Source organism: Culex quinquefasciatus, chromosome 2 (genome assembly GCF_015732765.1).
Source record: "Culex quinquefasciatus strain JHB chromosome 2, VPISU_Cqui_1.0_pri_paternal, whole genome shotgun sequence".
In the NCBI taxonomy this organism is placed as follows: domain Eukaryota; kingdom Metazoa; phylum Arthropoda; class Insecta; order Diptera; family Culicidae; genus Culex; species Culex quinquefasciatus.
The window spans coordinates 53249739-53261384 of record NC_051862.1 but is presented as its reverse complement, the minus strand read 5'-3'; the positions used below and the strand labels follow the sequence as shown (position 1 = coordinate 53261384).

General features: G+C 41.3%; 1 protein-coding gene across 1 annotated transcript; it reads right to left on the bottom strand.

Moving 5' to 3' along the window:
- Positions 1–3279: 3279 nt before the first annotated feature.
- On the bottom strand, positions 3280–5637 carry LOC6052901 (THO complex subunit 5 homolog). Its single transcript, XM_001869046.2, has 3 exons — positions 5434–5637; positions 3648–5375; positions 3280–3587 (listed from the first exon to the last, which is right to left on the bottom strand). Exons 1-3 carry the CDS (start codon positions 5545–5547, stop codon positions 3348–3350), a joined length of 2082 nt encoding a protein of 693 aa, XP_001869081.2. The 5' UTR covers positions 5548–5637; the 3' UTR covers positions 3280–3347.
- Positions 5638–11646: the final 6009 nt, after the last annotated feature.

Sequence of the window (11646 nt, the reverse complement as noted above, 5' to 3'; positions counted from 1 at the left end):
TAAAAAATCGCCAAAAATCCATTTTTCAACCAAATTTTGATCTTTAGCATTGGAAGAAATCTTAAATTTTTTGAAAATGTTAGTGTTGGAATTTGACTTGTTTTATGTGACTTTGCCAATGTTTTAAAAAGTCATTTTTTAGGGCTGTGCTTTTTACTAACATATCCTATATTTTAAGTAAAAAGAAGTATGTAGTAATTTTTGTAGTCTCCCAAGCTATGCCTCTACGCATTTTTTTACAATTTAAATGATAGTGGTATCATTCTTTAGCAGAAATTGAGAAAAACAGGCAAAACATTGAAAAAAGTGTTTGTAAAAAGGTGGAAGTGGTAGAATAAGCCAATTGCAGTCGACTCTCTGGCTGTCGATCTTCTCGATATCAAGATTGCACCATGTACCGATGAATTTCTCAGTCCCTTCAAACTGCATGCTTCGGTTGTCTTTATTCCTCGATATTTTCTCTTGTTTTTCTTTGTTTGAGAAACGAAGCTTTGAAGGGTGTTTGACATTTATTTGTTTTTGTTTGCTGGACGTTGCCATGATTCTCTCCCATAGCTGGTTAGCAAGAAAAAACAAATTTCAATCGAGTCTTCATTTTGCATTGTTCTGTAAACTGATGCTTCTCTTCCTCGACAGTCCCTTGGATATTGACAACCAGAGAGTCGACTGTAGGTACTACCAAAAATAAACATTGTGGTGCTCTAAAAGACACACATTATTCTGATCGGGTAATCCCCGTATCATTCTGCTCGGGTAGTCACCCGGGTTGTCAGTGACGGGTAGTTTGGTTGGGGCGAAAAACGGCAGAGTGGAGGAACCGGAATGGAGTTTCCGAAGATCCGATGTGGCCAGGCCCAACTAGGGTGCCACAAACATAAATTATACTTAAAAATAAAACAAGAAAAACTTAAAACAAGAGAAGTAAAGTTTTTCGTTAAACATAAGTTGCTCAAAATGAACTTCTGAACGCGGGAAAAATAAAAAAAATCGAAAAAAAAATTGGGCAGTAGAGGGTTAAATTTTACATTTTTTATATTTGATTTTTTCTTTAATTGTTGAATCTCGTTTTATTTTAATTTATAAATTCTTGTATTTTAGAAATCGGAATTTTAAATAAAAATGCATTTTTCGTTTGTTTTGGTTTTGAGTAATGTCCTATCTACAATCACTTTACTAGGGACCATCCATAAACCACGTGGACACTTAAGGGGGTTTGCGATTGTCCACGCTCCATACAAAAAAGATTTTTATTGTATGGACAATTGTCCACGAGGGGGGGGGGTTCGAGATTACCAAAAAAGTGTCCACGTGGTTTATGGATGGTCCCCTAAGAAAATGGCACTTAGTTTAGGAATTTGATTTAATGGAAATGAATCTGATCTTCTACAATAGAAAAGAAATCAATTAGAAACTTGACGTAAGGTTTGAAGTTTAGTTAAGATTAATCAAATCTTCGGATAATTGGGTACTAAAGCCCTATGTCAATTTTCATGTACAACGGTAAAAAACACGATTAAAAACCATTTCTAATCCCTTTTTTTTCATTTTAATGCAATTTTTTTTTTTTTAACAAGACAACATTTTTTTCGATGGATCAACTATGGTCCCCTTGGAACGAACTGTCAAGTAGGAGCTTTTCTGTCAAGAAGGACCACGAGGTTAATTTTTCAAAATTGATTTAAAAATCCATTTTAAACTCTTTGGGGTCATACAAACAAATGTAAACAATAATATCAGCAATCTAAGCTTCATTTTAGGACCCAATTGAAACACGAAAAAAATATTTTTTTGCAATTCCGTCGTGAAACTACTTACTTTTCCTGTCATTCTTGAACGATGAAATAGCCTACTTTTCTGTACCAAAAATAACAGAATCGAATAGCAACACTTTTCAAAATAAATGCTGAAAAGTTCTACTTTTCAGCACTCAAATGGGTGCTGAAAAGTTGAACTTTTCAGCACTTGTTTTGGAAAGTAACACTTTTCAAAAATTTTTTGATTCAAACAATTTATTGACAAAATACATGAAAATTTGACATAAAATTTCACTCAATGTGTGTTTTTTGGAATAGCAAAAAATGTTGTATGGGACTCGTTGCAAAACTTGATTTTTTAGCACTCTTCGTATTTATCCAACTCGGTGAACCTCGTTGGATAAATGTACGACTCGTGCTGAAAAAATCCTCTTTTTGCAACTTGTTGCATAAACTACTATTTTCGTTGTCTTATTTTTGATTGTCGAGCTTAAGTGTTTACCATAAACTACTCGAAAATGATTTAAAATTTTTAAGTCCAAGATGGCGGCCAAAATGGCGGTGATGACATATTGAAAAAATGCATTTTTTTTTAATTTAAATGGCAATCAAATATTGAAATTTGACTAAAACGGGGTCGCAGAACACGAATTTGATATAAAAAGTAAAAAAAATAAGACAAACACATTTTTTTGCCATGATTTGATTTTTCGAAGTCCCATACAAACCTTCGGATAATCGAAACTTCGGATAATCGGATTTTCGATTCCGGACTGCATGTTTTAGCAAATACGGACAAAATTCTGTCGAGTTATGAAATGCTGTTTTTTTTTTTTGGGAAAAACTAGCAATTTTATTGAATCGTTTTCATTCAGAAAATTTCCTACAAAAACGTCTTGAAAAAAAAAACATTGAAGTTTGGATCTCTGCTTACTGAGATACAGCGGGTAAAAAAAAGCAAGCAGGAAAATTTAAATTTTCCAGGTCAGTAAATAACTGTTTACAAAATTTGCTCTATGTGCCAAACACGAAAAATAAAACTAAATAAAATATTTATTTAGAAAGCTAAAAAGTTCGATTGGAACTTGCACTCATAAAAAATTCAAAGGATTGTGACATGCTTGCTAATCATCATCATTCGTTAGTTCGTAGAAATAAACGTGTCCAGATGACTTCCGGCGATCCTTGGAAGACACCTCATAAAAGCGCTGACTAACACTTCAACCATCGCCGCTACAGTTTCCTGTATGCTTGCTCGTGAAGTGAATTCTCCTATATTTAAACAATTGCTGCCCTTATCAGCAAGCGTGACGTCACACCCAGAACGATTCACACCACACGGTTATCTACCTGTGCACCAACAACGAAACCAACAAGGTGTTCCCAATTGCCCAATTCCAACCCAGCACTGGCAAAACTGCATTCGGAAGTGGATGAGCAACTCGCCTTATTCCTTCTTATCAGCCAAGTTCTCGGAAGGGTGTGTGAGTTTGTGATACGTCGTAGCAAGTCCAAACAATTCAAGTCAATTCGTCAATCAATTCAAGTTTATCTTACTGCGTTAATGCATTTGATGTCAGTTAGTGAGTTCGCTTAAATCTGCGTGAAAACCGAGCTGCTGCCGTTGGACGCGATGCGGAAGGGCCGTGCGCGGGCCCTTCCCCGGAACGCCTTCAGGTACGTCTTGTCCTGGGTGAACTCCGCGGGGGAGTAGAAGGGACCCTCCGTCTCGAGGAAGATGTCGAAGCAGGACATGGCGCGCTTCAGCTGGACCGAGAGAATCGTTTTGGGATGTTTGGCGGACTCGAGGCTGTTGGTCCAGGATTCCATTTCCTGTAAGAAAACGGAGTTGATTTGGGTTCAAAGTTTGAGACGTTTGTTAGGGGGACTTACCCTAATGGCGGCATTGTCCGCAGCCGAGTGCTTCCCATTCCAGTTGAGGGAAAGCGACCAGAGGGGGGCACTTTCCGGGAAGCCGCACGGCACGCAGATGTAGCATTCTAGTTTGGCCGAGCCGCGGGTTACGATCGCTCGGAAGTACAGATCGTTGCCGTTGCTTTGCTCGATGAATTTGGTGGTGACGCCGGAGCCGGCGTATTCCGCGTAGGACAGGGCAGTCCACTGGAGCAGGGTGCTGGAAATTCGGATCGGATTGTTGTGCTCCAGGTTGATAGTGGTGTCCACGGTGCCGGTTTCGAGCTCGTGAACCTGCTGGTAGAGACGAAGGCGCGCCTCCCAGCGGGTTCGGATCGCTTTGACGATCGTGGGGATCGTCTTTTGCCACTTGTCACTGGCCGCGAGGAACTTCTCGCCAGAGTCGACAAACTCGATTCCGCACAGTTCCTGGGCCCACTTGTACGGCTTGCCCAGGTCTTTCTCCTTCATGATCGTCATAAACTTGTCCATGTCGAGTCCGACCTCCTGCAGTTGGAACTTGGTCTTCGGATTTGGGCTGGCCTCGCCGTTGTCGTCCTCAAACAGCTCGTTCAGGATGCTCTCCTGGGACATGATGTCCCCAGCGGCTACTCCGGCCACCTCAAAGTCAACCAGCGAGCACTTTGCCGTTACAAACCCGGCACTCGGAAAGTACCGGAAGCAGAGCGCTAGCGATTCCTTGCCCTCCTTGCTGCGAATCACGATGGTCACGCTCAACGGGTGCGGCTTAACCAACGCCCGACGCTTCTGGCGCATCGGATCTTGCTGCTTGCTGGCCTTGCGCCGATTGTAGCTGCCACGGCTGTTGCTCTCACGCTGTTCACCGCCATCGCCACCTTCATCATCCGACTCACACTCCAAATTCCCAGTCAACTCAATCTGCCGAGCTTCCTCCTCATCACCCTGCACCGAAGTGGACAGCAGCGCATCACAAGCCTCCCCGTAGGCCGTTACGTTCGCGTACAACATGTACAACGGCTGCACCAGCAACCGCACCGTCTTCTGAATCTCCCAGCCCTTCTCAATCGGCATATCCAGCGCTTCCTGCAGCGGCCTGGTCGCCTCCAGCAGCTTCTTCAACCTCGGCGCCAACGAGTCCAATCGCTCCGTCTTCGAAACAATCTCTCCCCCAACCTTCGCCTTCGACGAGTGCAACTCCTTGCACAGCGCGTCCAACTCCTTCCGCTGCTGCAGCTCCCACTCCAACCGCGCAATCCTTCTCGCATGTTCATCCTCCTTCGTCTTCTCCGGACGCGAAATCGTCTCCGGTGCCTTCTCGTAAAACTCCTCCACCGGCACCAGCTCAATCTCTTCGTCCTGGCTCTTGAACAAATAGCACCGCTGAACCTCCTTCCTCAAATGGTCCGCCTCGTACAGCAGATTCTGCAACTGCAGCCGATTGCTATCAACGCGCAGCTTCTCCTTATGCAGCGCCTCCTTCCCATCCCGAATTCGCACCTTATCCAACCGGTTCAGCTTCTTCAGCGCCACAAACGCCAACGAACCCTCGATCCGCTTCTCCGCAATCTTCCCCTTAACCTCCTCCGACGCCGCCCCGTCCCCCTTCTTCTGCGTCGCAATCTCGTCAAACAGCTTGCGCAGCTCGTCGCAGGTCGCGTGAAACAGCTTCGAGTCCGCCTCCGGGCTGCGCTTGGCCGCTTCCTGCTCCTCGAACGCGATCGTGCTCTGCCGGAAGATTTGGAATGTAAACAAACCTTCTCACAATTTAATTTTAAAGACTCACCGTGTAGATTTCCTCCTTGGACAGCTTCGTTGGGGACGGTTCCGTTACCGAGGTCGTCTTCCTACGCTTCTTGTCCGTGGGCTCGCGGTCGTTGGAGTCGGTTTTGTTGACCATTTTGGGCGGAATTTCTTTGAGGAAAGTTTTGGAGTAAAAAGTTCGAGCGGTCGCCGCGATTCAGAAAACAAGCCGACTATTTGTGACAGCACTGCTGTCGAACCGGCGTTGGTTAAAAAGGGGTTCGTTTCCAATGCTGCTGATAAATATTTTCTGAAGGGAACAAGGTCTATGAAAAACCGTTTATTACGTAACGAAGATGAATGAAGATTTAAAAATATAAAAACTTGAATTTTTAATTTTAAGAATTTAAGAATTTAAGAATTTAAGAACTTAAGAATTTAAGAATTTAAGAATTTAACAATTTAAGAATTTAAGAATTTTAAGAATTTAAGAATTTAAGAATTTTAAGAATTTAAGAATTTTAAGAATTTAAGAATTTAAGAATTTAAGAATTTAAGAATTTAAGAATTTAAGAATTTAAGAATTTAAGAATTTAAGAATTTAAGAATTTAAGAATTGTAAAATTTAATTAATCTTGAAAGCCACAATAATTAAGAATTTGAGAATACGAAAAAAATGAGTAATATTTTAGTTCGGATACTCGAATTTAGAGAATTTAGTAATTGATAATTTCATCAAGGACTTAGATGAATAAAGTACGAAGTGTTTTTTAATTCCTAAATTTTCTTTTTTTTTCTTTTTGAATAATTTTATAAAATGTTATAGTTGTGTTATTTTTTATTTTTGTATGATTTATGAAATTTTATTGTTAAAGTTTTTTTAAACCATTTTAATTGTTGCAATAATAGTTTAATGGCTTCTGAAATCTGAGTTTTTCTACATTTTAAATTGTATGAGTGTTAAATATTTGTTTTTTTTTTATTTTGAAATTAGTAATCTTGAATTTTGTGAATTGTATTTCAATTTCAAAATTTTTGGATCACCGATTCAAAAATAACTAGAATTTCCTTATTGTATTTTTTTAAGTATTGAAAATACATATTCAAGCAAAACATTGTAAAAGGTTCGAAGTCCACTTTCAAAACATTGAGAAAAATCAAGTTGAAATTTGCGAAATGTTTCTAAAATCCCAACTCAATACAAACAGGATCATTTCAAAGTTTATTCACTTGAAGGATGGAAAACTTTTGCTATTCTATTGCCTTGTGGTTGAAATTACCAATCAATATATGTTATTCGAGAAAATTGATGAAAAAGCTTCATAGGCCCCGTCGAAAAGTTGTTATTCCACGAGATATGTTTTGGCCCTTTGCACTTTAGTTCCTTTGTAAACAGGGAAAGTTTCACTTTCCATTCTGTAACAACTTTTCAATAGGGCGAAACCCTCAGATGTAAACAAACTGAGTTTTTGTCAGAATCATATAAAGCGAAAAAAACTGATTCTAAAACACCCTCCATCATCACAAAATTCCGAAAATACGTAGTTTTACAAGCAAAAAACAAAAGGGCTAATCAACAACATCAATCAAAACAAACCAATTTGAGTTTCCGCCTTTGTGTTTTCATCCAATCACGAGGGGCGAATGTAGTGTTTTCTGCAAGTTCCGACGTATATTTAGAAACACTAAATTTTCGTTATAATTTATTGAATTTTAACCTGACAATCCTCAAAATGGATCAAAATGTATGTTTTTGATGTGTCTGATCACAATTCCACCACAAACACAGATTTGTATGATCCTAAATACATAACTTTTTAATTTCAATTATTGTAGTATCGGATCTGGACTGGATTCACAATCTAGATATAAAGGTCCATAATTTACCGGTTCTTGGGACATCCGGGGATTCTGGGTCGAGCATTGCAAGACAAAAAGTTAGTGTAGGGAGGTTTAGGAGGAATGCCGTACAAAATCATCGCCTCCGTAACCATTGAAACTAAGCAAAGATTGAGAAGGCAGGATGGTGTCGCGGGGTGGCCTAGTCGTCAGGTGCCATGTCTCCCACTTCCGGCGGGGACACCCCAAGGAACGTCACTTCAATATAGACCATATCGTCAAACCAACTTGCTACTTACGGTGTATCCTAGCTCAACGAGTCTTGGCCTGAACCGGACTCCTTATGAAGGCTTTCTAGACCAATTTTTTATCACTGCGGTTGCAAATAACACTGTATTATCACTGACTGTAACGTTTCACAATGATTAAATAGTTGTTTCACCACTTTTTTCTTTAAAAACCCGAAAAGTGAACAAAAACCAAAAGGGCGAATCTGTTGTTTACTTTTGCTTTGTGGCGTAACCAGGGATTTGACACGCATGCAGTTTCCTGAAGTCCCCACCAGAGGCGCTGTCAATATTGTTTACGTATGGTTTTTGAAAAGGTCGTATGAAACAAATACAATTTTTTTCTCAAATTATGTTTTTTGTTAGTTTCTACCTCGGTTTTAACTTTGTTTTGCATATATATGCGAGATAGTTACAAGTATTACGTTTTTTTTACATTTAACATTTATTAGATAAATAAAACAAAGTTCTACTTGGCCATGCAAGAAAAAACTACACAACACACTGAACTGAACTAAAAACTGAATAGCTTCAGTTTCCTTGAAACAAAATAAAATTTGTTTGATATTTCCGTTGTATTAAAATCCTGTCCGTTGTGTTAAAATGAATTACGCTTTCAGAATACTAACTAAATTTCTGTCGAAAATGCTTTAAACTAGCTGTAACTGAACACCAAAGTGCTGATAAGCCAACATTAGGTTCTCGATGGAATTATATGCTATTCCCTGTAGTGAATGAGTGTGGCAGAGAAGAGAGAGTGAGAACAGAGAGCGTTCATGTAGCGTAATGAGAGAGCAGATCAGCCGAGAGAGAAGTTGAGAATGTGTGCGTGAGAAAACGAGAAATAAATCAGTCGTGTGTTTTGCTTGGGCTTGAAAGGACGCGTCTTATTATTGGTATCCGAAATATTTGGAATTCGCTGGATAAATCGGGCAAAAGTCACGACAATGGCGCAGATAATGCTCCCATCGCGAGTGTGTAATGTAATTAGTGCAGATTTAGTGAATCATTGTGATTTAAAAAGGTTGCGTTCGCGAGATTTGTTTGTCGTGCGGCTATAAGCAGCCGCCATGATGGCGTCGGTGTTTTCTTGGAGTGGCAGCCGTGGCAGCAGAGTCGATAAATATATCTGCCGCCTGTGACCTTGGTGGTGGCAGAGAGGTTGCAACCGAACTGTGTTGTGGGGAATGACAGCGTGGCAGTTTTTCTTTCTTGTGCTGTGTTTGAGTGTTTTTTTGTTTTCCAACAAATTTACAGTAGCCCCTGAAAGAAAAATAAAGTGAAAGGAGAAAAAAAGACGCCATCTGTCTGGAAGCGATTTCCCCGCTAAGGTAAGACGAACAAATTATTGATAAATGTGGGCCGGTTTACCACGAAGTCTTTATAGTAAACACTCTACTGTCGGACCGATGTCGGGCTGATGTTGGAAGGAATTTTCGATTTTTGTAGTTCCGGTGCTGGAATTGAAGTTGCGTAGGACTAATAATTTTCTTGGATACTGTTGTTGTTTCACAACAAGATTAAAGTTTGTTAAGATTTTATCATGGGTAATTAAAAATTATTAGAGAATATCTTAAGAAAAATATGTGAATTTTCGTTCTGCTTTATGCAGTGTTATACACTCAACCCCCGGTGGTTGGTCACTTTTTCGTTTGACACTTTTTTAGTTTGTACCCCGTTGGTTGGTCAAAGTCAAACTAAAAAGTGACGAACTGTCACTTTTTACACGGCGCTCACGCCCACTATCAAAACAAACGTTTGGTAGTGTGTGTGAACTCCGTGTAAAAGGGGTGTCAAACTAAAACGTGACCCCGTTCGTTTGACAACAGTTGGTGTCAAACCATCGGGGTTTGAGTGTAACATAATGTTTGGACTGCTTGTAGTGAGAGTCCCGGATTGGCCAGGGGGTAGTGATTTTTTGATGTTTTTAAGCTTGAGTCCCCTGAGAGGGTAAAGAGTGATTGCTGGGGTTTTGAGCCTGAAAAGGTAGAGCGTGATTGTTGGATTTTTTGAGCTTGAGTCCCCTGTGAGGGTAGAGCGTATTTTTTTTTGAGTTTGTGAGCTTGAGTCCCCTGAGAGGGTAGAGCGTGATTGTAGAAACTTTGAGTGATTATTGGAGTTTGTGAGCTTGAGTCCCCTGCGAGGGTAGAGCGTAATATTTTGAGTTTTTGAGCTTGAGTCCCCTGAGAGGGTAGAGCGTGATTGCTGGAGTTTTGAGCTTGAGTCCCCCGTGAGGGTAGAGCGTAATATTTTGAGTTTGTGAGTTTGAGTCCCCTGTGAGGGTAGAGCGTAATATTTTGAGTTTTTGAGCTTAAGTCCCCTGAGAGGGTAGAGCGTAATATTTTGAGTTTTTGAGCTTGAGTCCCCTGAGAGGGTAGAGCGTGATTTTTGAAGTTTTTGAGCTTGAGTCCCCTGTGAGGGTAGAGCGTGATTATTGGAGTTTGTGAGCTTGAGTCCCCTGCGAGGGTAGAGCGTAATATTTTGAGTTTTTGAGCTTGAGTCCCCTGAGAGGGTAGAGCGTGATTGCTGGAGTTTTGAGCTTGAGTCCCCCGTGAGGGTAGAGCGTAATATTTTGAGTTTTTGAGCTTAAGTCCCCTGAGAGGGTAGAGCGTAATATTTTGAGTTTTTGAGCTTGAGTCCCCTGAGAGGGTAGAGCGTGATTTTTGAAGTTTTTGAGCTTGAGTCCCCTGTGAGGGTAGAGCGTGATTATTGGAGTTTGTGAGCTTGAGTCCCCTGCGAGGGTAGAGCGTAATATTTTGAGTTTTTGAGCTTGAGTCCCCTGAGAGGGTAGAGCGTGATTTTTGAAGTTTTTGAGCTTGAGTCCCCTGTGAGGGTAGAGCGTGATTATTGGAGTTTGTGAGCTTGAGTCCCCTGCGAGGGTAGAGCGTAATATTTTGAGTTTTTGAGCTTGAGTCCCCTGAGAGGGTAGAGCGTGATTTTTGAAGTTTTTGAGCTTGAGTCCCCTGTGAGGGTAGAGCGTGATTATTGGAGTTTGTGAGCTTGAGTCCCCTGCGAGGGTAGAGCGTAATATTTTGAGTTTTTGAGCTTGAGTCCCCTGAGAGGGTAGAGCGTGATTGCTGGAGTTTTGAGCTTGAGTCCCCCGTGAGGGTAGAGCGTAATATTTTGAGTTTTTGAGCTTAAGTCCCCTGAGAGGGTAGAGCGTAATATTTTGAGTTTTTGAGCTTGAGTCCCCTGAGAGGGTAGAGCGTGATTATTGGAGTTTTGAGCTTGAGTCCCCCGTGAGGGTAGAGCGTAATATTTTGAGTTTGTGAGCTTGAGTCCCCTGTGAGGGCAGAGCGTAATATTTTGAGTTTTTGAGCTTGAGTCCCCTGAGAGGGTAGAGCGTGATTTTTGAAGTTTTTGAGCTTGAGTCCCCTGTGAGGGTAGAGCGTGATTATTGGAGTTTGTGAGCTTGAGTCCCCTGCGAGGGTAGAGCGTAATATTTTGAGTTTTTGAGCTTGAGTCCCCTGAGAGGGTAGAGCGTGATTTTTGAAGTTTTTGAGCTTGAGTCCCCTGTGAGGGTAGAGCGTGATTATTGGAGTTTGTGAGCTTGAGTCCCCTGCGAGGGTAGAGCGTAATATTTTGAGTTTTTGAGCTTGAGTCCCCTGAGAGGGTAGAGCGTGATTGCTGGAGTTTTGAGCTTGAGTCCCCCGTGAGGGTAGAGCGTAATATTTTGAGTTTTGAGCTTAAGTCCCTGAGAGGGTAGAGCGTAATATTTTGAGTTTTGAGCTTGAGTCCCTGAGAGGGTAGAGCGTGATTTTTGAAGTTTTTGAGCTTGAGTCCCCTGTGAGGGTAGAGCGTGATTATTGGAGTTTGTGAGCTTGAGTCCCCTGCGAGGGTAGAGCGTAATATTTTGAGTTTTTGAGCTTGAGTCCCCTGAGAGGGTAGAGCGTGATTTTTGAAGTTTTTGAGCTTGAGTCCCCTGTGAGGGTAGAGCGTGATTATTGGAGTTTGTGAGCTTGAGTCCCCTGCGAGGGTAGAGCGTAATATTTTGAGTTTTTGAGCTTGAGTTCCCTGAGAGGGTAGAGCGTGATTTTTGAAGTTTTTGAGCTTGAGTCCCCTGTGAGGGTAGAGCGTGATTATTGGAGTTTGTGAGCTTGAGTCCCCTGCGAGGGTAGAGCGTAATATTT